The sequence below is a fragment of the Zootoca vivipara genome, chromosome 7, assembly GCF_963506605.1.
Source record: "Zootoca vivipara chromosome 7, rZooViv1.1, whole genome shotgun sequence".
NCBI lineage: Eukaryota > Metazoa > Chordata > Lepidosauria > Squamata > Lacertidae > Zootoca > Zootoca vivipara.
This window is the reverse complement of record NC_083282.1, coordinates 87,537,653-87,565,113: the sequence shown is the minus strand read 5'-3', so window position 1 is coordinate 87,565,113 and position 27,461 is coordinate 87,537,653. Positions and strand designations below refer to the sequence as shown.

The following is a 27,461-nucleotide window of genomic DNA, read 5'->3' as shown; positions in this document are numbered from 1 at the left end:
AATTATCCATGGGGACCATTGTGCATCAATGCAAGCAGTCCGAGGGTTGGATCCAGCCACTAGGGCCTCTGCAATCCAGCCTGCCACAACCCTGCCCTCTCCCACAATCCCTCTCCTACTGCAATTAGGCTTGGAAAAAACCCCACATTTCCTTAAACAGCTTGTTGTTGTTGTTGTTGTTTTGAAGTCTAATTGCAACATGAGGGCTGTTTTTGAGAGAGCTGGGAAGAGAAGCCGTATCACTTCCCTTTGTGCTGTGACTCCACCACCACAAAAAAACCCTTGTGCCACCATTAACCTTGTCTTGGCTACAGCAGAAGGCTTTTTTTTTTTCTCCAAAGCCTAATTGCAGTGGGTAGGGAATTTTGATCAGCTCACAGTGAAAACCATATGTGCACTTTCTGAAACAAGATGAGAACAAAAATGCAAACATCTTTCAAAATTCACACAAATTCAATGCACATACTGGGATCCATGAAATGCCCATAAAAATCAATATCTTATTATATTGGAGCGGTGGTGGAATACATTGCAGAAATGTATTAAAATTGCATGGAAACGAATCACGCTAAAATGCTAGCCTTTTTCAATGCAGAAATGTTTGGGACTGAATGTAAGATGGGGAAAATTAGAAATGAGGATGAACGAAATGGACAGATCCCTCTTCCCCTACCAGTTGCCCACATCTCATTTCCAGACCTGTTGCCCTGGTATTTGCTGCTCCTGCCACTAGTTCCTACTGCCTGATTTTTGAAGTTAAATTGACTGTGTACAAAATAAAAAGCTGGAAGCTGTGCTATAATTGCCTATGGGTGCAAATTCTTCTCTCTCTCTCTCTCTCTCTCTCTCTCTCCCCCCCCCCTCTCTCTGTGTGTGTTCCTAACACATTCTTACAGCAATTTATACCATTAATCTTATTTCTCATATATTTCTTTATCCAAGGTCAATAAAATGCTGCCATAGACGAAAAACCACAGGTATATTTTTGTACATATGTCTTGTATTTATCCCATTTTTGTACAAATTCTTGTCTTGATTTGCCCCTTAGGTTGTTGGCCAATTATTTCCACATTTTCTTGTAGTTTATTCTGCCAATCCACTATAGGCAGAACATTTCCCCCTTTCCAATTCTTTGCTACTAGTGTTCAGGCCACTGCCATAGCATATAGGAATATTTTCTCTTGAGCAGTAAGGAGCAAAATTATAGCCCAGTTGGGAGCATCTTGATCAGATAAACATCCATGGGTATTTTAAGGGTGCAGTGAAATGAATGTTGATGAGATTTGTCAAAAGGCTGAAGGCTCCTGCTGGCTAACTACTGAAATCCGAAGGGATATTAAACATTATCCCATCACTGCCAGTAGTGAGATTATGCTTCAGTCCTAGACACCCTTCCCTGGGTGTATGGCTTGCTTCTGAGCAGACCACTGATAATGGTTAATTGATGTCTGTTTTTAAACTTTTTATGGTTTTTATTGCACAGCTTTAGGTTTTATTGCAGCAAACTACTTTGAGATACATTTTATGATATGGCGGCATAGAAACACTTTAACAAGAAAGAAATAATCTGCAGAAATTTGGAAACAAGTTTGGAATACCCTTTCTAAAAGATAATAAGAATAGTAGTAGTAGTAGTAGTAGTAGTAATGGAAAGCGTAATGCTGGTGGTCAACAAAAGAGGTTTAAAGACTGTCTCAAGGCAAATCTAAAAAAATGTAGTATAAACACCGACAATTGGCAAACACTGGCCTGCGAGCGCTCCAGCTTGGAGAACAGCCTTTACCAAAGGTGTTATTGGCTTTGAAGACACTCGAACTCAGGACACAAGGGAAGCTAAGAGGAAAGCACGCTTGGAAAATCCACACCAGGATCAACTCCCACCCAGAAACCTATGTCCGCACTGTGGAAGGACGTGTGAATCCAGAATTGGCCTCTACAGTCACTTATAGACTCATTGTTAAAACCCTGTTTATGGAAGACAATCTAACTCGGTTATGAGTGATTGCCAAAGAAGAAGGAAGAGTAGTAGTAGTAGTAATGATAATAATAATAATAATAATAATAATAATAATAATAATAATAATTTATTACTTGTGCCCCGCCCATTTGGCCGGGCCTCCCCAGCTTACAACAGAATATTAAAAACATGATAAAACACCAAACATTAAAAACTTCCCTAAACAGGGCTGCCTTCAGATGTCTTCTAAAAGTCAGATAGTTGTTTATTTCCTTGACATCTGGTGCGAGGGTGTTCCACAAGGCGGGCGCTGGACAGTGTGTGTGTGTGTGTGTGTGTGTGTGTGTGTGTGTGTGTGTTGATTTTTTAATTTGTATCTGCATGTTTAAATTGGCATTTTAAGCAGGGGGTAGTTCCCCCCCCCCCCGAACAACTTTGTCGGGACAATCTTGCAGGGGCTTTCAAAAAGAACACACACACACACCAATATTCTGGAGGCAGAAATACATTTCCCATAGGAATGTAGGAAGCTGCCTAACAGTGAGTCATACTTTTGGTCCACCTATCTCAAATGTTTCTGCGTTGACTGGCAGCATCTCTGCAAGATTTCAGACAGAGATCTCTCTCAGGCCTGAGCGGAGATGTTGGGGATTGAACCTGGGACCTTTTGCAAGGAGCAAAGAGGGCTTTGCAGCATTGCGAGTGATCGAGGGTGTACCGGTATGTTTTTAAAGTAGAAAAAAAGCATGCAGAAATCTTCAGACATCTTGCAATGCGAAGGTCAGTGTCAGCACCCACTCCTCAATGATTTGGGGAAAATTTCTTCCCTTTCACCACGAAATCAACAGAGCACTGCACCCGTTTCACACAGGAGGGAACTTGGGAGAGGAATTTGTTCCAACACTAAGCGGAACCGTAGAATGCAGATAGAACCCGCAGGTATAACTCTAATATTTAATAGTGGTGGCAATTGTTTTGGGTGGCCCTTCAGGAAGGAGTTGCAATGGGATACCCGGCTTGTTTGCATGACCTCCCCCTATTCTGTGGTTGTTGTTGGGTTTTGCTTTTTAAAGGAAAAGGCACTCTGCTAGAAATGATTCAAATTGACATCTAGGTGTAGCCTTTCCCCCCCTTCCAACAGCTTTTATGCAATGCTCCGAAGTAGGGAGGAATTCGGGAAATGATCTGGGAGTCAGACGTCTAGTCAATTCAGCTTTAATGTTCCAGCCTCTCTGTGGGAGGATGTTGATGGACTGCCTCGCCATTCTCCTGAAATCATTCATTGTGGAATTACAGCCTGCAGCAACTTCAAGTGGTATCACTACCCGTGCTTGATGTCCGTGTTACTTTGCAGGAAACGATCCCTTTCTATAAATGAAATGGGATTTCCCCCCCCTCCCCCATGTCTCAAAGTTGGAGGGGCATTTCGTTCCCTCCATTCCTGCCATGCTTCAGCACACAATAACCCAGGGTCAAAGTGAGGATTGTGCAAGATGCCATCTTGACTGCGAGAACAGAAGGCCAGAGCAGATAGGTCTTTGGTCTGATCCAGCTGGGCTTTTTTTTTGCTCACAATGACGTGGGGAGAAAGAGAATAGGAAAGTCTTTTTTCCTTCCCTGAAAATCATCCACCAGCCTTGTCCAACCAGTATGGGAAACAGTCAGGGATGCCAAGTGTTGCTGAGTTGAGGAAGGATGTCCTACATCGACGAAGGCTGTCCTCAATTCCTCCCAGTTCCCTGGCTGTGTGAGCAATGCCAAAGAAACCCAGTGGCTGCCTCTATCCGGAGTGAGAGGCCCGAGGTCATTCTGGTCCATGGTGGTCCCCAAAGTATGTCGCTCTTTCAGAGGGAGCCATCAGGCTGCCTCTCTGCCTCCTTTTAACGTGGCGTTTTATGAAGGCAGCATTTTAAGTAAATGGGATATATAGGAAATGCAGCTATGCAAGGAGCCACATGGAATTGCAGGAAAGACTGCTGGGAGCAAAACATGCTAAAAGCTGGAAATTCTCTTGGAAGCATTGTGTCCTCCACCCCAGAAGAGAGACAGACAGAGAGAAGCACTTTAAACCTAGATTGCCCTGAAGAAGACTAGCAAAACAAACTTGATTTGCTCACACCTTTTAAATTGTCCAGAGCCTTAGGACCTCAGAGGGCTTGGCAAAGGTCTGTTGCAAAGGTGAATTGTGGAAGAAGAGGAACCACATAGAGACCGAAAGAGATGTGACATTACTTTTGTGCATTTAACATGCCTGATTTTCTCCATGCAAATAGCAGTCACGGGAGGGGGGCATTCAGGGTAATGCATGAGAGGGAGAGGGAGTTTATTCTATTTCCTCCATGCTGCAGTCCCAATGAAAATTGCCCCCCTCCCTGCTATCAGCCCTGGGAGATCAGTTACGATTGGAGCCACAAAGTTTAAAATGCTGTTTTCTAGGACTCCCTGGCTGAGACTGCAGCATGGTGTGAAAGGATTTGCATTCCTTCCCATGCAACCTAGTCCTAATTCTTGTTGAGCACACCTACATCTGTGACTGCTATTTACATAAGAAAAAAAATCAGGCCCATAAAATGTGTGCATTCATGTAACTTCACATCTCTTTTGGCTCAGAGAGCCAGACTGCAGGGCTGTGTCTGCTAGTGCAGAAGCCACAAACCCAAGGGTACAGAAAAACACACACACACACACACACAAGGTTAACTTCCTGGGAATTTCCACTTTTTAAAAATAAGCATAAGTTTCTTGTCCTTATGGGTGCAGCGATTTGCTTGGAAGCATGTGGTCAACACTGACTGAAGACTCCAAAGACAGATGGTTGGCTGAAGAAAATTTCCTGTCTGTTGGGCATAAGGCTTTGGTGCCTTGCAGAAAGCTTGCCACTCCTCATGAGTAGCAAAATAAGAGTTTTCTGCCATTGTCACTCTAGTTACCAACTCACACGCTCCTTAGAACACCACCAGCTGCCCAGAAAACCAGGGAGGTAGTTTGGTGCCACTCTGTGAGACGGGACACTCAGGAGCAATCATGTCCACCACCCGGGTAATTTCTCAATTCCACAGATCTACCAGGGCTTCAACAAAATCACCTGAAGAGACAACAGAAAACTCCGCAAGAGCCACCAGAAAATCATCTGGATTCATCAGCCTCCTGGGGTGGACCATCTTAATTGTCCCTCCCTGACCTGTACAGAGACTCTGAGTTCCAGTACGTCTGACCATGACAACAGAACTATAGTGCAGCCTGCAGGATGGGTGGAGCCAAATATTAGTTGGGACAAACCCATGGTTGTCATGGCAACCATGAAATCCTGAGCCACTCCTGACCGGGGAGCCTCAGCATGACTGTTAAAGTCCCCTGGCCCAACAAACTATGGGGACTCCAGCACCACCCCGAGATCACTCTGGCTAGCTTAGGAAGGGAGAATATCAAGCACTAGAGCGGTAAAAGCTAAAGTTAAAGGACCTCTGGACAGTCCAGTCCAGTCAAAGGTGACTATGGGGTTGTGGCGCTCATCTCGCTTTCAGGCCGAGGGAGCCGACGTTTGTCCACAGGCAGCTTTCTGGGTCATGTGACCAGCATGACTAAACTGCTTCTGCTGCAACGGGACACCGTGACGGAAACCAGAGCACACGGAAATGCCGTTGCAGCGATACCTATTTATATACTTGCCCTGGTGTGCTTTCAAGTTGTTAGGTTGGCAGGAGCTGGGACAGAGCAACGGGAGATCACCCCATCATGGGAATTCGAACTGCTGACCTTCTGATTGCCAAGCCCAAGAGGCTCAGGGGTTTAGCAGAGTGCTATACCAATCAAGTCCCTATTCTGTCCCTGCCACCCACCTTCACTTAAACCCAGCCAGGGGCGCTGGGTACATGGGGTGCAAGGGGTTCCAGCCCCCCCCCAATATTGAGGGGGTTCCCACCCCCGCCACCAGCCACTCTCCATTTGCCCCAGCCTCTGCCTAGCATCCCAGGAGCCCAGGAGCCAGGCGGCAGCTGGGACGAGCAAGTGATAAGAGCTGTCTCCGTGTCATGTGACCGTGCCCCCTCAATGTGGGGGGTCAAGTCAGCACCCCTGAATCCAGCAGACTTTGGGAGAAGGCACACTCACAATCGACCACTGCAGCAGAGGAGGATTTAGGGCAGCTCAACTGCTTTTGCAGCAGTGGGTTCCAAAACTAGAGGGTGCTACAGGGCATCATAACTATGACATACTGGATTGAGAAGAATGGAAGGTGAGAGGTGGTGGTGGGGACACACACACTCATACACACTGAATTTTGGCCTCACATAGGGCACTGCTGAAATTGGAAAGACCAAACTCTGCCCCTGACTGCAGCTCCACCTCACCGCCCCCCAGAACTTGCTTGCTGCTGTACGGAGAATCCTGGTGGGCAGAGCTGAGAGAGATTAACCCCCCTCCAGTTTCGTCTAACCGGGTCTCTGAAATACAACACAGGCCCGCATGCTTACTCAGAGTCAAGTCTTGCATAGATGTAGTTTTGTTATTCACCGACCTGGCAGTGACCAGTAACATTGGATGTAGCCTATCTTGATTTCAGCAAGGCCTTTGACAAGGTGCCCCATGATATTCTTGTAAAGAAGCTGGTGAAATGCGGGCTAGACAATGCTACCATTCAGTGGATTTGTAACTGGCTGGCTGACCGAACCCAAAGGATGCTCATCAATGGCTCCTCTTCATCCTGGAGAGTAGTGACTAGTGGGGTGCCACAGGGTTCTGTCTTGGGCCCAGTCTTATTCAACATCTTTATCAATGACTTGGATGATGGGCTTGAGGGCATCCTGAGCAAGTTTGCAGATGACACCAAATTGGGAGGGGTGGCTAATACCCCAGAGGACAGGATCACACTTCAAAATGACCTTAACAGATTAAGACAACTGGGCAAAAGCAAACAAGATGAATTATAACAGGGAGAAATGTAAAGTACTACACTTGGGCAAAAAAATGAAAGGCACAAATACAGGATAGGAGACACCTGGCTTGAGAGCAGTACATGTGAAAAGGATCTAGGAGTGTTGGTAGACCACAAACTTGACATGAGTCAACAGTGTGATGCAGCAGCTAAAAAAGCCAATGCAATTCTGGGCTGCATCAATAGGAGTATAGCATCTAGATCAAGGGAAGTAATAATACCACTATATTCTGCTCTGGTCAGACCTCACCTGGAGTACTGTGTCCAGTTCTGGGCACCACAGTTCAAGAAGGATACTGACAAGCTGGAATGTGTCTAGAAGAGGGCAACCAAAATGGTCAAAGGCCTGGAAACGATGCCTTATGAGGAACGGCTTAGGGAGCTGGGTATGTTTAGCCTGGAGAAGAGAAGGTTAAGGGGTGATATGATAGCCATGTTCAAATATATAAAAGGATGTCATATAGAGGAGGAAGAAAGGTTGTTTTCTGCTGCTCCAGAGAATATAATAATAATAATAATAATAATAATAATAATAATAATAATAATAATTTATTTATACCCCGCCCATCTGGCTGGGTTTCCCCAGCCACTCTGGGCAGCTTACAACAAAAAATGAAATAAAACAATTAAACATTAAAAGCCTCCCTAAAAAGGGCTGCCTTCAGATGTCTTCTAAAAATCTGGTAGCTCTTTTTCTCTTTGACATCTGATGGGAGAAGCAGACACGGAGCAATGGATTCAAACTACAAGAAAGAAGATTCCACCTAAACTTTAGGAAGAACTTCCTGACAGTAAGAGCTGTTCGGCAGTGGAATTTGCTACCAAGGAGTGTGGTGGAGTCTCCTTCTTTGGAGGTCTTTAAGCAGAGGCTTGACAGGCATATGTCAAGAATGCTTTGATGGTGTTTCCTGCTCAGCAGGGGGTTGGACTGGATGCCCCTTGTGGTCTCTTCCAACTCTATGATTCTATGATTTTCAGCGCAGGGGAACTGTTGCCAAGATTATTCTAGGCATAAGGTCTACTGGTCACAGAATCCAGCTCTTTTTGGCACAGAATTTTAGTTTGTCTGGGTATAGCGTGTTTGTTTGTTTGTTTGTTTTAAATTAACAGCAGTCAAAACATGAATGGAGGTGGGGTGGCAGACATCCCATAATCAGTCCACCCATGCACTCAGCTCAAACCATGTGGTTCCATTGTTCCCACACAGCATCTGGGTGCTTGGCAGACAATCATGTCTGAAGGGCACCATAATGAAAGTGTTCGAGGAAGGGAAAGAGACAATTAAATGGCTGCTTTAAAGATTAAAGCTGGGAATGAGATTGGCTTGGTCTCTTCCACAGGCAAGGACCAGCAAAATTAACTTCCACCCTTCTGCTTTTGTGCAAACTTCCATGGAAATTGGGGAGACAGAAAAGGCGGGATTGCAAAATCCATCTGCGCCCCCCCAATCTCCTTGCTTTTTTTAAAAAAATTATTCCCTGCCACGGACAGCTTGCAAGAAAAATCAAATGCTTTATAATCAACAGACACATACACAAAATTATGTAAGAACTGGCAGAGCTCAGTAAGCCAAGTGATTATATAAAGTAGTGAAAGCAAAGACTTATTTAATTTCGATCCAGCCACAAGACGGGCTTCCTGGTGCAATGAGGGTAGGATTAGTCAATCTTGGGAAATGCCATGCACGTTCAGGAAGATAAGCTGCCTTTCTTTTGTGATGTGACATCACACAGCTTTCCCTCGAATAAAAGATTTATGCCATAGGAAGGCAGAATTTCAGATCCGCAAGCCTGATTCTTTCTCACCTTGCTGTTTCTTTTGGTGCTGTTCTCCAACATTTCTATTCAGTTTAGAACGCAGTGCAGAACAGAATCCTCAGCACTTAAGACAGATCCTGAGGCTCTGCTGTTGCTCAGTGTCAGGGACGGGGCAGAGGAGGAATGGTGGAGACCACCTCCCCAGCCTGACCCTTCCAGTGAAGAAGAAGGCAGTTCAGAATTACAGCAGGGGTTTGAGGAAGATGACAGCTCAGAGGCAGGTGAGGGGGAAAGCTGGGAAATAATGGGAGAGGAGGAGGAGGAGGAGGAGGAGGAGGAGGAGGAGGAGGAGGAGGAAGAAGAAGAAGCAGAAGCAGCACTAGGGGAGCAACAGCTCAGTGTCTTTAGAAATCATTCCAGATCCCCCCCCCTCCCAAAACCCGGCAAGCCTTGAAAGTAGGAGAGCAAAGAGCTCAAAGGCAGAGGGCACTTCTCAGCACCCATAAGTAATGATGCATGAAGGGAGGAGGGGTGGAGACTCACTCGGGACAATGCCATTATTCCAAGAAGCTGCATTTCCAAGCCTCTCTCTGTGAATATTGAATAAAAAGCAGTTGGTAAGAACTTTTCCTTGTCTTATCCGTTCCTGGCAACCTGCCACAGGGGTTGGGTCCTTTGCCTCCTGACACTCAGCACTGCAGGGTGTGTGTGGCTTATGGCTCTCCAGATATTGTTAGACTCCAACTCCCATCAACCCCCACCAGTGTGACCAATGGTCAAAGATATGGGATGGGAGTTGTGGTTCAGCAATGGCAACTATTACTCCAGCAAAGGAGGTGATTGCTTCTGCTGTGAAAAAAGTACTGGGCTGTGCTCCCAAATGTATCTGTTGCACGATGTCACTGCAGCCTCTTGGAATAATGGCATTGTCCCGAGTGAGTCTCCACCCCCCGCTCCCTTCATGCATCATTACTTATGGGTGCTGAGAAGTGCCCTCTGCCTTTGAGCTCTTTGCTCTCCTACTTTCAAGGCTTGCCGGGTTCTGGGAGAGGGGGGAATCTGGAATGATTTCTAAGTGCTGAGGATTCTGTTTTGTACTGTGTTTTAAACTGAATAGAAATGTTGGAGAACAGCACCAAAAGAAACATCAAGGTGAGAAAGAATCAGGCTTGTGGATCTGAATTCTGCCTTCCTATGGCATAAATCTTGGCATCTACAATTAAAAGCATCTAAAGGCAAGAATTTTGAGAAGGATCCCTGCCTGAGATCATGGAAAGCCTTTGCCAGTCAAATTAAAATATGCAACTCTGGGCTAGAGGCAGGCTGGTGTGATTCATTGTAAGGAAGGGATGGGAGCCTGTGCCAAGGGATGGAACATTTGAAGTCCGGCCTAACAATTTCACATTTTTGAAAACCACTTGCAGACTGAAATAGAGCTATCCTTTGAAATTTGCTCCTCTCTGAATTTTGCAATGCAATCCATGGGTCAAGTAATATGTACAAAAATGGATAAATTTGGGTAGACTGCACATTTCTTTAAAAGGCATAGATTAGTGAAAATAATGAGCAAAAATGCATTATATCAGGGAAAATTGCTTTGCGATAATCAATCAATTAATCTTAGGATCACAGGGTGGTTTACAATATAAAAACATAAAAATAATACCATAGTAACAAACAAAAACAGCAACCCCTCCCGGCACGCAGAGTTTAAAAGGCCATAGATTGTTTAATTAGCCAAAGGCTTTGGAGAAGAGGAATATTTTTGACTGGTGTCTAAAGATATATAGCAAAGGCACCAGGTGAGTCTACCTGGGGAGAGCATATTAGGGGGGGGATGCACATAAAGGTGTGCATATTTGGAGGAATTTGAACTAAAACATTGACAAATTTTAATGAGGACTTTTTAAAAAAATGGCCAACTGATGTGGAAATATGGAGAACCGAGGATAAGATTTTTAAAATGAGAAATTGATACATTTGCCTCTCCCTATTTGCAGCCCTCTAAGTAATGTTGGACACCAACTCCCATCAGCATGGCCAGTAGTCAGAGATGATGGAGGCAGTAGTTCAAAACATCTGCCGTGGGGGGCCCAGCTTTCCCAGCTTCATTATAAATCATTTTCATATGTCCAGATCTCTCGCTGCTCAGCCAGAAAGTCAATGACGGGCCTTGATCAAGTAGCTGTTGGCTCAGCTTGCCTCTGCACATGAAGACTGTCTCAGTTTGAGACCGTAGAATCCGAAATGCAAAGGAAAGTAAGGGAGGATGGGATGTCTCACTCAACGGGAGGCTGGTGGTTTATTGATCCATGTCAAGTTACCTGGATTACAGGCACTCCATTAAAGTAAAGAGCTGCAGCAATTAAAAGGCAGAAGGAAGAGATCTGCAAGGCTGCACACAAAGGAGGCATAATGAAAGAACAAGGCAAAACGTCTGTCTAGATCGTGTTCTGTCTCTCCTGCGGGAGACGGGATGCCTCCGGATATTAACTGCTGGGAATCTACAACTGGGGAGAGCACAGTTGCACTTGGGTCATAGAATCACATGATGAAAGAGTGGGAAGGGTCCCCAAGGCTGATCTAGGCTAACGCCCTGAAATGCAGGAATCACAGCGGAAGAATCTCTGACAGATGACCATCCAACCTCTGCTTAGAAACCTCCAGTAAAGGAGAGCCCCCTTCTGAGATCCTGCTTGTGAGCTTCCAATAGGCAACTGATTGGACAGTTTGTGAGAACTGGATGCTAGACCAGATGGGTTTTTCCGTACGCTCTTATTTACGCAAAAGTTTGTCCCCGTTTTACAGGGCGAAACATTAAGGCAACACAGGCCAGGAAATGGAAAGGCAAACTCTGACAGATCACAGGGTGGGGTGTGACCTGATGTTCTGGATCATGCCAATTTTAAGAGTTTTTAAGTATGGTCCCCTGACTTCTATTGATGTCACAGCAGGGTTACCCAAATGCATGATAAAGGAAACATGCTTCTTTCCTGTATTAAGATTGGAGTCACATTTCATGTGCACACCAGAAAAGGTTGGATTTCAGAGTGTTTAAGAGTAAAACTGATCTACCCTCAGAGACGACTATCACCATTGTTTCTTCGTGATCCCGAGAGTCTTTCCTATGGGATGCGGGACAGACACCAGCCTATGGTTGGAGAAGGACTTTAGCATATGCTTGGCATGCAGACAAGCCTTGGCAACAGGTGATGGTAAAGATACTTAGCCTGGGATTTGAAGAACTGTCAGTCAGAGTAGACTATCCACTCTGGCAAAATCACTACATGAGACCAGAGCAGGGACTGGATAATTTTGCTGTGTGTGTCCCAACACTGGAATGCTTGAACTATTCAAACATGCCTGATGCAGAGCAGGTATGAAGCAGAATTACTCCTTCCTATGGAATGGGGACCCAGGTGGCGCTGTGGGTTAAACCACTGAGCCTAGGGCTTGCTGATCAGAAGGTCGGCGGTTCGAATCCCTGCAATGGAGTTTGAAAGCACATCAAAGTGCAAGTAGATAAATAGGGACCGCTCCGGCGGGAAGGTAAACGGCGTTTCCGTGCACTGCTCTGGTTTGCCAGAAGCAGCTTTGTCATGCTGGCCACATAACCCGGAAGCTGTCTGCAGACAAACGCTGGCTCCCTCGGCCTATAGAGCGAGATGAGCGCTGCAACCCCAGAGTCGGACACGACTGGATCTGATGGTCAGGGGCCCCTTTACCTTTACCTTCTATGGAATGGGGCAGATCCAGAGCAGTAAATCATTCAGAAGCGCAGCAAGAATTCATTTTGCATGGCACATTCATATCCCCCAGCACAGAGACTGCATTCCCACTTTACGGCTCCCAGAAGTTGCTGCTGCTTTTTTTTTAACAGAACAGCCTCAAGCAACAAGATGCTGAATTCTCCTTGGAAAATGGTACAGAGAAATACTTGGGAGACAGCCACCCTTTGTGCCTTCAGTGCTGTTCTTTTGCCTCGCAAGAATTCAGCTCATTTCAAAGTGGGTTTTTTAGTTTTCTTTTGCTGCTGTTGCAACCACGGTCTGTTGCCATAGAGCAGAGAAATGTAATTTTGAGGTGGGAAGGAAGTAGGATGCTTGTTTAACCCGATGTCTCTTGACATTTTCCTAACAAGAGAAAGAATAACTTAAAAGGATGAAAAGAGGGAGGGGAAGCTGTTTTTAACTCCTATCCAAAGGAAGAAACAGCATTAGACCAGATGCATGGGGTCAAGCAGCTGAGTAGCGCCCAATAGCTGTTTCTGACTTTCCCTGTTTGGAGCACATGCTTTCAATGCTCGTTTAGTTAAACAAAGCTACGAATAGCCAGGGCACAGAGATGGTCCCCCATGCCACTCTCCTCAACCTCCACATGTCAGCCTGGCTTTCCCCTAGAGAGGCAATGCAAGCAAAGAGCATGTGTGGGATCTGAACACACAGTGAAGAACCTCTACCTTCTCCTGTAGGAACCCACCCAAAGGATTTGCTTATAATAACATAAAAGCCCGCTGGATCAGGCCGATGACCCACACAGTCCAGCATCCTGTGCTCCCAGTGGCCAAACCAGAGCCTAATGTTAAGTTGTCCAAAGTTTTCCAGTTCCAAGTGACAAGTTGCTGAGCAGCCACTCAGGCGCGTAGCAAGGGAGGGGCGTAGGGGGCAGGCCGCCCCTAGCTCCAGTCTGGCGGGGGCAGTGGGGGCAGCGCCCCCAGCCCCTGGCCTACCCCTCGCCTCCTCCGCCTGAGCAGGAAAGAAGAATCAGAGCGTGCTATGGAGTGGGTTGGTGGGCGGCGGCGGCAGCGGCGGTGGCAAACCGCTCCATAGCGCGCTCTGCTTCAGAGCGCGCCAGCCGAGCGGCAGCGCCAGCGCCAACCCGGACAAACTGCACATGTGCGGACATGTGCAGTTTGTCCTGGCGCGTGCACCGTGCATCATGACATCATGATGCATGCGTCATGATGCACGCGCGCTGCGGAGCGGCACCCCACCCCCAGGGGTGCTGCCCCGAGCAGCCAAGCGGCACCGTTCGCCCCTGCAGCCACTAACAGAGATACAATCAGTTATTTGTAAAGTAAGCTTTTCTGCTCTTCGTCAGAAAGGGACAACAACCCCATTTGTGGATTCCGCAACCCTTATTGTTGAGTGATCTCCCTTATCTCCTTGAAAACCAGAGTGCAGAACTTTGATGCCTCGTCACAAGACTACCACATGTTATAAAAGGTACCCTTGATGCTAAAACTCCACCAATATTTAGGTGAGACTTGAGTGCTGATATTGGACTCAGCTACATTAGTTGTTGTTTTTTAAAGTGTTATAACACTGTAATGCCAGATGGCGCTGTAGAGTTTGATCCTTCAGCAATGTGATTTCCCATTATGAGTTTTAAAATGTGTTTTCCTGAAATGGTTTTTTTAAAATGTGTCTAGATCCAGCCCTTGTTATATTTGCCTGGTGTTTAATGCAAAACAATGGATTCATTTCAGGATGTTTCCATGAATTCTTGCTGATAGGAATCTCAGTGTTATTTTGTGTCCGTATTTTTCACCATTCTCCTAAGCCAATCTTAGCACTCAAGTTTTCCTCCTAAATTCTTTTTTGTGCTATACCAGGTGACTGTTCTCCTTTTGCACTGGATGCCTTCTTTTATCTCTCTCTCACAACACTGATCCTGCCTCCCCTTACTGATTCTGCCACACATGCCATTTCTCATTTCTCACTGACTGACGGGAACCCAAGCCCTACGAGGAATGGTTGAAAGACCTGGGTGTGTTTAGCTTGGAGAAGAGAAGGTGAAGTGGAGACATGATTTCTGTCTTCAAGTACCTGAAGGGCTTTCAAAAGTATGAGGCAAGTCTGTCCCAACATCAAATGGCCCTTCTTCCTAGGAGGGTTCTCCTACCATTAAGCCTAAACCTGCTTTCCTGCAATTTGCATCTCTCTACTCTAGTCCCATTCTCTGGAGCAATATAGAACAAGCAACTCTTAGTGGACTCTCCTTTTCTTGGCGGTATTTTCAGCAGAGATTGGGTGGGGCATTTGTCTGGAAGCTGTAGCTGCCAGATTCCTGACCAGGGAGGGTAAGGTGAGATGACACCCAAGAACATTCCCCATCTTAAATTCTATAATAATTCTGCCTCCATTCTTCTCTCATGTGCCTCATTTTGGTCCAGGTTTTTATGATGAAATTTTATCTATTGCTCTACTATTCTTTATCATATTATGGATGATTTGCATCAATAGTAATTTGTGAAGAAGGAACTTTGTTTGGAATCGGAAGGGTTGCAAATTTCAATGCAGATTTTTAATGAGGGAGTAGATATCCCTCATTTGAACTGCACTCACAATTGTCATTTACTGCACAGAATGCCCCCAGGTCACATTTGTTCACAAAATACGTCCGTCACCAAAGAGCTCCCTGGAGCATTTAAAGGCTATTGCAGAGCCTTCCTGCTCCAATAGTTTAAAATGTTCCCAGTGGCATTCTTAGTGCAGGAAACATGTGAGCACCGTTCCTGGAGTAAATCTGCTATTACTCCTTGCTTCAGTTACGGGGAAAGATAGACCTCTACCTTCTTTCTGAAGCGAGGGCAGGCAAGGCTTTATTATTTATTAGTTATTTAAGGCAGCACATATGATCGTCTCCTTCCCCATGTTATTCCCGCAACAACTCTGTGAAGCAGACTAAGCTTAGTGACGGAACCCCTAAGCGACATGGCTAGGAGGGGTGTTGAACTGGAGTCCCTCCCCCAGCCCTAGTTAGGGATGAGGGGGAAACACACATTTACAGCCAAATCTGTCCAATTTGCTGTTTCCTGAAACAATCCTTGAACTGAAACACAACTATCCTTCCTCCAATTTTTGCATTGTGGTTCTCCCAGCGAGGTGTCTTTCTCAAAAGATAATGGAATATGCCTCTGGGGAGGGGAGGGGGGGTCAAACCGTTTCAGCAGCAGCACCGAAATGCCCTCTTTGGGGTACAACCCTGGGCAGTTTGTGCGGAGGTCCTAGGCTTCCAAGATGACAAGACGTCCTTCTCAGTCTCACTGATGCAGTCCAAAGGAAAGACGGTTAGCACCGGCTTGGCTTCTGGAGTTGTTGGAAGGTGGCAAGCAAGGCATCATTCAACCACCTTAGGGACTTCACTACGGATTTGTGCAGGGCCAAAGATGAAGGCAGTGAAGGTTTATCTGCCCCTCACTTCCCTCTACAGCACGTGCAGACAGGGGTGGAGGAAGGGGGTGCGGTGGGTGTGGGCCACCCCCAGTTGTCACCACTGAGGGGGTTGACAAAATGCTGGGCAGCACACACCGCAGGGCCTGCAGCACGACCGAGCCATGCATCTCTCCTGGGAGAGAGATGCAGTGGTTTGAGCACGTGCAGGCTCGGTGCTGCCCAAACGGTCTGCCCACCGGCTCCTTCCCAGCTGTAGGGTGGCTGAGTGGAAGGAGGCAGGCAGACTCCAGGGGCCCCGCAGTGCGGCTTGCCCTGCCCCTGGGTGCGCTGCCCCAGGTGCCTGACCGGCTTCCTCCGCTGCTGCATGCAGAAACTGCTTTCTTGACCATTGGAGCCACTATTGGTCTCCTCTGCTCAATTCACAGAAGCCTATCTTTTGAATGCAAGTCCCTAACTCAGCAAGGGGTGATACCCATTGGCTACCCTCACCTGGTTTAGCCAGCCCCTCAGAGCTGTTTCCTGGGGTGTGGCCGCTGTTGCATGCTGGCCGCTTCTAGTAGCAACAGGTGAGAGCTGAGTGCAGGTTGGGGGCCAAAGGTGGACAAACTACCCCAGAAGGAGCACAACAACCAGGTTCACCAGTATCTGAAGAAGTGTGCATGCACACGAAAGCTTATAATAGTTGGTCTCTAAGGTGCTACTGGAAGGAATTTTTTAAATTTTGTTTTGACTACGGCAGACCAACACTGCCTCTAGTTCAGGCAAATACACAGTTCCTCCTCAAATCTCCTGTATTCCCATAAAATCTGCATTTTAGAATGTTAGTTATGAAAATCACCCCCCCCCAAAAAAAACCCACCACAGCCGCAAAAGGGATATCCCTCTACACATCCTTATTACTGGCTGGAAGAAAAAGAGGATAAGTAAAGGGTGTAATTATAGCCATGGAACTTTTCCCCGTTCAGGCACAACCTGCCACTAGTGTAGAATGGAAAACCCCACTGAATGACTGGGGTTCTGAATCATGTAGGAAGCCTTTCCCAACTTCCATAGGAGAAACAATCTCCAGGAATCTTATCCCAGCACAGAGTACTAGGAGACATGTGTCCTACTGCTCAGCTTAGAAGGGATTCATTGGAGCAATTCCCACCTCTAGCTATCCTCTGTGGCACTTCATGGGATAGTCCATAGGAATCTGACTTTTACTGAGTCATATCATAGGTCTATCAAGTTCAGTATCGTCTACAATGAATGGCAGTGGCTCTCCAGGGTCTCAGGCAAAGTTCTTTGCCCAGCCCTACCTGGTGATGTCATGGATTGAACCCGGGACCTCAGGGTCACTAACACAGCTCAGAACCCCTACCTTACTGTATGCATGCTTTTAAAAAGGAGGCCAAAATGTGTCCTTTTCACACTTACTGACTTCCACAATTACTTTAGGTCAGGTAGCGCGCTCCTAAGTAATGTGTTCCTACAGACGCATGGAACAAAGTTTATTCTGCCTTGATTTTGGAGAAGGATGTTGCTCCTTGACTTTCTTTGGCATCCCTCTGGGCCTCGGATACATCGCTAGGACAGGAAACTGCCTTTGTTCTCCTATGGATCTGCGAGACATTTAGTCCTGAAGTGCTTCCTTTTAGAAACAAGGGTCGCTTTGTTGCTTTTCTTCTCTTTTATTTCTTTTTTTTCATTTTGCAGCTGGCTAAAAGCGATGCTACTTGTTTGACACTGATATTGATTCAAAGTTTGCTTGCACTTAAATTCATGCTTGGGTAAACCTTAAGAACACATGCAGAATTCTTCCCATCCACCGTGACATCGAAATAACCCTCCACTCTGTAGGGTCCATCCACAAACCAATCTGAGCACAGTATTTTGGCAAAATTCAACTCCCTTAAACCCAAGAACCCAAGCTCCACTTGCTTTGTATTTAGAGACAAGTTCCCCACACCTCAGCCCCTCTCAGCATTGCTGAGCATTGCACAAATTGCTGAGGTGTGTTTGGTGCGAGCACCAATCGCACTCCAGAACACATAGCACACCTTCCTGAAGCTGGAATGCACTGCCTGATCCACAAACCACTTAAGCCTTCTTGAAGTCAGGATGCATGTGACAATCAATGATTAAGTTGCTCAACCTAAAGTGTTGAAATCAAAGGATGCTACTCTATCCATGCCTACATGCTTCCAATAAACATGAATAGCCTTTGCCTGTAAGACTGTAAGGGTATCCACAGTTAGCTCAAAGCTAATTTTAGGAACGCACTGAAAATCACTTTTATGGAAAAACACAGCATTTTGGGTTTCACATTGCAGTCCTATGCAAAATTCCCAGTGAAGCCCCAATGACAACTTCTCATTCATAGTATTGGGGTGCAGTGAGGTCCATGCACAATAGCTCTCAGCTGTTAATGTCTTTTCGCATCCACTTCCCAGCCCAAATGCCTTGGTTTGTCCTCGTTATGTTATCCACCATCAGGCACATTGGCACACGTTTAGGAACGTGTGTGCCCCTTCTAGGAACAAGCCAATAAAATATAACACGGCTGAACAGTAGCCCTGGTGGCATTTCTCAACAATGTGGCATTTTAATCTCAGCATGCAGCTGCGCAAATGATTCTTTTGCACATGTACTGGTTTGCTTTACTATGAATTAACATGGAACTCCACACTCTTCCTTCCCAGTCTGATATGCCTGAGAGCAACTTCAGGGAATGTTTTAGCATCTTTTGCACACTTAATAACCATGGACAGCCAGGGCCTCCCTCATAACCAGGGCAAGTGTGTATTACATGTGCAAGCTCAGAAAAGGAAAAAAAAGGTACAATCTGTCAATAGGGCAAAAGCTCCCTTTTCTTGAGAAGCTCTACTTTCCTTTTTGTTTAAAAGCAAGTTTCTAGTCCCCGTTGTTGAGTGAAATTTTTTGTAGCATATGGGGAAATCCCAGGACCCCAGTGAGTTCCTGAATAAGATTTCCAGTGGTCAGAGAATGAATTTCAGTGCCCTGGCTAGAAAGCTCATTGCCTCTTGAGCACAAAAGCAGAATAAATTAAAACTAAATAGTAAACATTTCAGACTTAATCGTCTAAATAATAAAGAGAAATCATGCAAATCTGCTGGATTTGTACAGTTTATACAGTTTGTAGAGCTCAGCTTCCCATTTCATTGCGGCCGACAGCACTCAGCTTTGCTTTTGAATCTTAGGACATTTTCACACATTACACAGGCAACAACCCTGAGTTTGCAAGCGAGCATACTTGCAGCTGGGAGCCCGGAGCCAAACTCCACCAGCTCATAATTGTACATGTGGGACTCATGTGTGTTTGTTGCATGTACATTTCACTTTTCTTTTCCCTGAACACTTTCCTAAAAATCGTAGATGTTGCTTTACACTGTGTCATGTGGGAAACAGCCTTTATAGAATTGCAAGCAGCTCTCCTGGAAAGTTCAGCAAGCTTGCTTGCTTCGGTCATTTGGGAACAGCGGCACGCAAGGACTCCCGACGAGAGAGCAACACGAGGAACTGAGCGTGCTTGAGAGAGAGAGAGCTTCTGTCATCTGCTGCGACAGGGGAAAGCTTATGGCTTTATAGGAAAATGAGCGTCTGCTTGCTATGTTTTCATTTTTCCCCCCTAAGTCACTAACTAATCCCTGATCTCTAGGTATTAAACATAGCTAGAGCCGGGTGCAGTTTAGACAAGCTGCCAGCAGCAATAGAAAACAAAGCAGCCATAGAAACTGACCTGGATGACAACTTTCAGTGTGGACGCTTCTACTATCTGGGTGCAGATCACAGTGCCTGGATCTTGCTTGTATACCTCTCCCATGGTCAAGATCATCGGAATGGCCAGCAGGAACGAGGCGACCCAGATGCAGCTGATGAATTTTTTGGTCCTGCTCCTGGACATGATGCTCTTGGCTTTGAAAGGGTGGCAGATGGCCATATATCTTTCGACACTGAGGCTGGCGATGTTGAGGGCAGTGGCATAGGTGCAGGCGTCCCTCAGGAAGTAGTAGCCCTTACAGATGTCGTTTCCGAAAGCCCAGGGGTGATGCACCCAGATGAAGTTGTACAGTTCGATGGGCATGCAGAGGAGGAAGATGAGCAGGTCGGAGAACGCCAGGCTGGCCAGGTGGTAATGGACGGTGCTTTGCAGGTTCTGCAGGGACTTTTTCTGCACCAGGGTGTAGGCAGTGATGGAGTTCCCAATGGTCCCCACCAGGAAGAGCACCAAGTAGATGACGGTGACCATGACTTTGGAGTAGATGTCCGTGTTCACGTCCAGGTCCTCCTCATTGGGCACCTTAGACCCAAGCTCCGAAGCATTGGAGACGTTCCCAGCTGAAGGCATCACGTAGTTGGTGGGCAGCAAGTGAAACTGACCCATAAGGTATCCCAGCTGGTAGAGCGAAGAAGTTGTGTTAAGGTGCATGTCGGCTCTCCTCGCAGAGCAGAAGGCTTCCTGGAGCGTCACTGAGGATGCTTGCTTTAAGGATGCTCTCCAGCCCCAACTGGTACCCAGCTTTTGAGGGAGGCTGCCTGGAAACTGTCGCCTGGGCAGAGGGTGTGACTGGTGCTCGTTGCTGCCAAGCTGCGAGAGTGCAAACCCAAAGTGGAAACTTGTCTCGTTTTTCAATGTGCTGGAGAGGAGGAGCCTGCTGACAAGCCTCTCTCTGTGTGTATAAGAGAGAGGAAGGGGAGAGCAGTTGGAAGCAGCTTGCCACCGAGGCGGCTCCAGAAAAAGCATGCAGCAGTTTCCACTTGCGAGCCCAGCGCCAGGCAGCAGGCAGCTCCCGTGTCTTTTCCCCTCTGACTCTCCTCCCCCCATCCCTGGCTCTTTGTGCGTGCCTCGTTCTTTAGGCTCCTGCACTCTCCAGATGTGAATAGCGCTAATGTGGTTTAGCAGGACAATAATCTCTCTCCCTCTCTCTCTCTCTCTCTCATTCCCCAGGATGAGCAAGTGAGTGAGAGAGGCTGAGCCGTTCTCCCGGCCATGTATACATTATATGTGTAAGTAAGGATGGGGGAGAAATTTGATTTTCTTCTCATTGTAATGGTGAAGCTGCTGAATTTGCGCGTCTCAAATTGCTACGCCAAGAGAAGTGCACCAGCGATCCTTTGACATTTGCACTTCCTCTGAATTTCACAATGTGCTCCTCCAGTGGAACAGTGTCTACAAAAAGGGAATACATGTGGGGAAAGGGTGCACAAAAATGATAGATCAGTAACATGCAGAAAGGGGCTATTTTTGGGAGGTGTGTGTATTATTCAGAACTGCGTAAAATAAAGAGAAATTCACTTTAAAATGCTTGCGAATTTTTTGCAAGAATTAAAAAAGGAAAGGGGAAAAAAACACACCCTGTGAGTTGCTGCAGAAATGTGAACTGAATTCCTGATTGGAAAAATGAGAAACTAAGGGAAATTGACAGAAAATTGACAGATTCATCCATCCCTTTGTGTAAATCAAATTGGCACAAAGCTGGCCAATATTTTCCTTATAGGGCTCTCTCCTCCTTTCATCTTCCCCATCTTCAAAACCTCTGAATATTTATAAGGGGGGGGGTCTTCTTTACATTTCCACCTTGTACACCAGTGTTTGCATATTTTTCAGCTATATGGATTTCATAGAGAGTTAGATATATTATTTATGAAGACTATCATGAGAGGTTGGAAATAATTCCAGCTCCCTGGCATTTCTTCCACAGGGACCCAAGTAGTGGAAACAGTACACGGTGTGGAATCATCCTTCTCCAAGATACTTTCTCTTGTAGGGAAACCTGCAGTTGCTGTTTGACTCCAGCTCCCATAATAGGATCATAGAATCATAGAGTTGGAAGAGACCACAAGGGCCATCCAGTTCAACCCCCTGCCAAGCAGGAAACACCATCAAAGCATTCTTGACATATGGCTGTCAAGCCTCTGCTTAAAGACCTCCAAAGAAGGAGACTCCACCACACTCCTTGGCAGCAAATTCCACTGTCGAACAGCTCTTACTGTCAGGAAGTTCTTCCTAATGTTTAGGTGGAATCTTCTTTCTTGTAGTTTGAATCCACTGCTCCGTGTCCGCTTCTCTGGAGCAGCAGAAAACAACCTTTCTCCCTCCTCTATATGACATTCTTTTATATATTTGAACATGGCTATCATATCACCCCTTAACCTTCTCTTCTCCAGGCTAAACATACCCAGCTCCCTAAGCCGTTCCTCATAAGGCATCGTTTCCAAGCCTCTGACCATTTTGGTTGCCCTCTTCTGGACACGTTCCAGCTTGTCAATATCCTTCTTGAACTGTGGTGCCCAGAACTGGACACAGTACTCCAGGTGAGGTCTGACCAGAGCAGAATACAGTGGTACTATTACTTCCCTAGATCTAGATGCTATGCTCCTATTGATGCAGCCCAGAATTGCATTGGCTCTTTTAGCTGCTGCATCACACAGCTGACTCATGTCAAGTCTGTGGTCTACCAAGACTCCTAGATCCTTTTCACATGTACTGCTCTCAAGCCAGGTGTCACCCATCCTGTATTTGTGCCTTTCATTTTTTTTTTTGCCCAAGTGTAGTACTTTACATTTCTTCTTGTTAAAATTCATCTTGTTTGCTTTGGCCCAGTTGTCTAATCTGTTAAGGTCATTTTGAAGTGTGATCCTGTCCTCTGGGGTGTTAGCCACCCCTCCCAATTTGGTGTCGCCTGCAAACTTGCTCAGGATGCCCTCAAGCCCATCATCCAAGTCATTGATAAAGATGTTGAATAAGACTGGGCCCAAGACAGAACCCTGTGGCACCCCACTAGTCACTACTCTCCAGGATGAGGAGGAGCCATTGATGAGTACCCTTTGGGTTCGGTCAGTAAGCCATCAGCCGCAGCCAGCCTGGGCAATCAACAGAGATGATGGTAGTTGCAGTCCAACAACTTCTGGATGGCTACAGGTTCCTTATCAGTGCTGGATGAATTTTCCATACTCCCTTGTCTAATGGATCTCCATATTGGGCTCTCCTGAAGCAGGGCACACTCTAGTCATTCTGCTGCCTGAGGTACCTCACCCATGCAAATGCTAACCAAACTACCAGATGACTCTTAATTTGGTGAAGGGATCAGGCTAGCTTGGGGGGGGGGAGACACATAGGACAGGCTATGTGGTACCACGTCTGCTGCCCACCCTTAGCATCTGCCTAATGGGAGAGCCAGATTTGCCTAGTGCTGTGGGCTGGCTGAGTTGTCAATTGAGAAGCACTGAGTTCGAATCCTACACCAAACATAAACACAATAAGTAGTCTCAGGCAAGCCTTTGTTCTTTCATCCTCACCCTGCCTCTTCACCTGCAACAATCCTGCTTTATCTTACAGAATTGGACAACTCTGTTAACACATGGGAGGTGCTTTGAAGAGTCATAGAAAAGTCACAGGTTGCACAAGAAGCGGGTCAAATTGACCAGTGACTCTGCAAGGTCAGAAGCTGCCCTGAAATAACAAGAGGGGCACAGGGGATCAGCTGATACAGAGGTGATGGAAGGTGAGGGGTCAGGAAGTATGACTTCATCCTCCTCTTACCCTCCCAATTTTAATCTCGAAATCATTGTGCAGTGAATTTCTCCCCACTAGACCCTGGATTTTCATGGCAATAATAATAATAATAATAATAATAATAATAATAATAATAATAATAATAATAATAATATCATCAGTGAAAGGCTTGTGGTGAAAGGAGATTTACCACTGGCAGTATCTGACACAGGCAGGGACGAAGGAGATGTTCATCCAGTTCACGAACCAAAATGCACCATCTTTTTGAGATTTGCACTTCTTTGAAATTTGCAACGCAGTTCTCCAAAAAGAGCAACAACAAATGTGTACAAAATGTGCGCATTACGGGAAAATGTGCATAACACGCATATCTTAGTGGAAATGCCGTGCAGAAATTCACAAAATTAGGGAGAGTTGCTTGCAAAATGCACACTGAAGTGCTGAAAAATTTACATAAGGATTTTAAAAAATCGCTATCCAGTGCAAAAACATACGGTAGTAAACTGAAATTAAGATTGAAACAATGAGATACAGAACTTGACTAGTGATTTATCAATCACTAGCAACACAGAATATTGAACCCCTGGATATCGGGTGGCACTGTGGTTTAAAACCACTGAGCCTCTTGGGCTTGCTGTTCATAAGGTCGGCAGTTCAAATTCGCACGATGGGGTGAGCTCCCGTTGCTCTGTCCCAGCTCCTGCCAACCTAGCAAGTGCAAGTAGATAAATAAACCTTCCTGCAGTGGGAAGGTAAACGGCGTTTCTGTGCACTCTGGACTTGTCCGGTCCTCCATGTGCAGTAGTGGTTTAGTCTTGCTGGCCACATGACCCGGAAAGCTGTCTGTGGGCAAACGCCGGCTCCCTCGGCCTGAAAAGTGAGATGGGCGCTGCAACCCCATAGTCGTCTTTAACTGGGTTTAACTGCCCAGGGGTCCTTTAATTTTACCTACCCTCAACAGCTCATTAACTCCTGGTCACTCATACCACAACATTGAAGGACCCAGACATGCCACTTTGTATAACATGGAAGACGGGGAAGCAAGTTCTTTCATAATGCCAAACCCTGGAGGAGCAACAAGGTGGTTCTTGAGGGTAGTGGATGCTGAAACGAAGAAAGGTTGATGCAGAAGATACAGTGATCGCCACCAATAGGCAAATAGTTCACCACAATGGGAACAGGATGCTGGACTAGATGGGCTACTGGCTTGACCCAACAGGGCTGTTACCTTCTTAAAATGCCACTGATTTTCCATGAGTTGTATTCAACATAGCACTAAGGAAATTGTTGCATCCCTGCAAGCATTTCTGGAGAGACTAGTCATGAAGCCCGTTAAATTAACGGGTGCTAGAACAGACCTGTTGCTCTAGCAACCTCGGGGACATGCGCAGAGCTGACATTGCTCGCCCACCACCACTTGTAACGGCCGCTGCCGCTTAGAAGTAAGTCCATGCGAGAAGTAAATGGCCTCGCGAGTGCACCTGCATGGAGATAGAGCTCGCTCGCGAGCACAGGGCTATCTCGCGCATCCTCTGGATTCTCTTGCGAGAGCTGCTATGAACGCCGAGAGGCTGAGCTCCCTTACACGCCAGCCAACGCTCTCCGTCTCTGCGCTCCAAGTCCCAACGGCTGTCTGTGGGGCACATGCGCAGTAGCGCAATCCCACGGACACAGGGACTGGACGCAGAGACACTTGCACTTTATTATACAGTATAGGATTGCACCACAATGCTGCAAGCATTTCTGGAGAGATTGCACCACAATGCTGATGAGGACTAAAGGACAAAAAGAGACCTTGATGCAGAAAGGTGGAGCACTGAACTTAAACGTGGAAAAACGAGAAACCGAGAGGAACCAAAATTGATTTGATAGAAAACACTACCAGGCAGCTATTTTTCTTTCAACTAGGCTGTCCCATCTCCTGCTACACTGCCATGCATATCAGAGAGAAAACAGATTCATGTTTGTCCAGGAAACCTTTGCACTCTTGCTTAAGCATTCTCCTTATGACATCTTGTGCTTTCTCGAACCTTGTAAGGCTCTCATTGTGCAAACAGCCTGCCTAAGGATAAACCCTCCTGTCCATCTCCCATATTGACCTCAGGCAGGAGCCTTCCCTGGAATCTGTTTGGTGACTGATAAAAACATGTTTGTTTAGGCAAACCGATCCAGTATGCATGTGCTTCAATCTGGGTTTTTAAAAAATCTTATTGTTGATTTTTTGGGGAAAGTTTTAAATAGTTGTTTTTAACTGTTTGGACTGATGACTTCATTGAGTTTTTCATTTTGTAAATTGCTTTGAGGTTGTTGTTGATGTTGTTGTTGCAAGTTTTATGAAATAAGTAATAAATAAAATAAAATAAGTAAATACGTTAAAGGAAGTATGGAAAGATGAGAGCGGCTTATTCTCAACTAAAGCTTGACTCGAGTCTCATGGCTATGTTGTATGATTTTAGAGGGAAATCTTGCTTTGAGCCTCTGCCATTCATTGCTTTTGCTTAGACACAATAAATTGATTGATTTTTGTCACATGATTTTTGTCTTTGCTTTTTTAAACTTTGTTTTTAGCTAAGAAATGCTTTAGTCAAGTCCAAGCTTTAGAATCACAAACAAGGTGCCAACTTTTCCACACTCATCCCTGTAGCAACTTTTTTTTTTAAAAAAAAGAAAGAATCACCAGGCCCCTTTAAAAAACAACAACAACAACCAAACCAAACAAACACCCCTCTTAGAACACTCTGAAATGCCACAGACTCCTGGACTTCCACACTTCCTGAAATGGTCATTGGCAAGGTAAGGAGGTCATGATGTAATGACCTCTTCTAGGCCTTTCAGGAAGTGCAGGAGGCTGGCTTTGCAAAGACAGGCACAAAGCCATAAATTAAAAACAAAAACAAACAAACTTGAAAACAAAACACTCACCACTCAACCACCTTGTATTATTATACAAACGATAGAACAAGAACAAACAAACCCAGCACACCTCCATGGAGATTTGCCCTAGGTTCTCATACCTTTTTATCCTTCCTACCCTACCCACCATCAAACCCCAGTAAAAATGTGGCAGAAAATATTGGCACCACACTAAAATTGTGAACCATCTTTGGAATCGTCCTCAAAGGCAGCCCCACATGCAATGCAATGCAGTAGTCTAATCTGGATTGTGACTAACCGTGGCCATGGGACCTCTGTCAAAGAGAGAGTTTTGGAATACTGAACAATTATGATTACAATTACTAAAAAAAAGAGGACCCCTTGACAGTTTAGTCCAGTCAAAGGCAACTATGGGGCTGCGATGCTCATCTCGCTTTCAGGCTGAGGGAGCCGGCGTTTGTCCACAGGCAGCTTTCTGGGTCATGTGGCCAGCATGACTAAACCGCTTCTGGTGCAACGGGACACCATGACATAAACCAGAGCACACAGAAACGCTGTTTGTCTTCCTGTCACAGCAGTATACCTATTTATCTAGTTGCACTGATGTGCTTTCGAACTGCTAGGTTGGCAGGAGCTGGGACAGAGCAACTGGAGCTCACCCCGTCACGGAGATTCAAACTGCCAACCTTCTGATCAGCAAGCCCATGAGGCTCAGTGGTTTAGGCCACAGCGCCACCCGCGTAACCCAAGGTACCACTGTACTATTATTATGGAATACAGCAGCCCTAGCCCCCTTTGTGTATGTTTTACTCTTATCCTCAAAAGTAAACACCCTAAAATCTGTATTAATTGCATCCCTTATTCAGAGCCGCAGCCTCTACAGCTGTGGTTCCCCAAATCCCCTCTCCCATGAACCACTTAGATATTGCCAATGATTTTTTCTGCCTGCTGTAGCAATTTTGCAATGCACTGTGCTGGATGCTGTATGTTTCTAAATTGTACTCATAATGCTTCGTTTATTTCTTATACTGACAATTCCCCAATTGCACACAATCACCATGCATGCGACCACTGACATGCATGCTGTTTTCAGCGCTGTAAGGGGGCAGGGCAGAACAGGGCAGGCTTATGCACGTCCCATTGATGTGCACGGTGACTCGGAACATAATCATGATGTAAATGGGGAGTTGTCCGCATTGCATTTTATTGGCATTACAATTTGAATCGCATAGAATTCCACGTA

At 46.0% G+C, this 27,461-nt stretch overlaps 1 protein-coding gene across 1 annotated transcript in view; it reads right to left on the bottom strand.

Moving 5' to 3' along the window:
- The window catches only part of NTSR1 (neurotensin receptor 1), a 115,815-nt gene extending 95,329 nt beyond the window's left edge, over window positions 1–20,486 (bottom strand). The window contains exon 1 of the mRNA XM_035124085.2: window positions 19,568–20,486. Coding sequence (XP_034979976.2) covers window positions 19,568–20,257 — 690 coding nt within the window. The 5' untranslated portion in view covers window positions 20,258–20,486. The remainder of the gene's footprint in view (window positions 1–19,567) is intronic.
- Window positions 20,487–27,461: the final 6,975 nt, after the last annotated feature.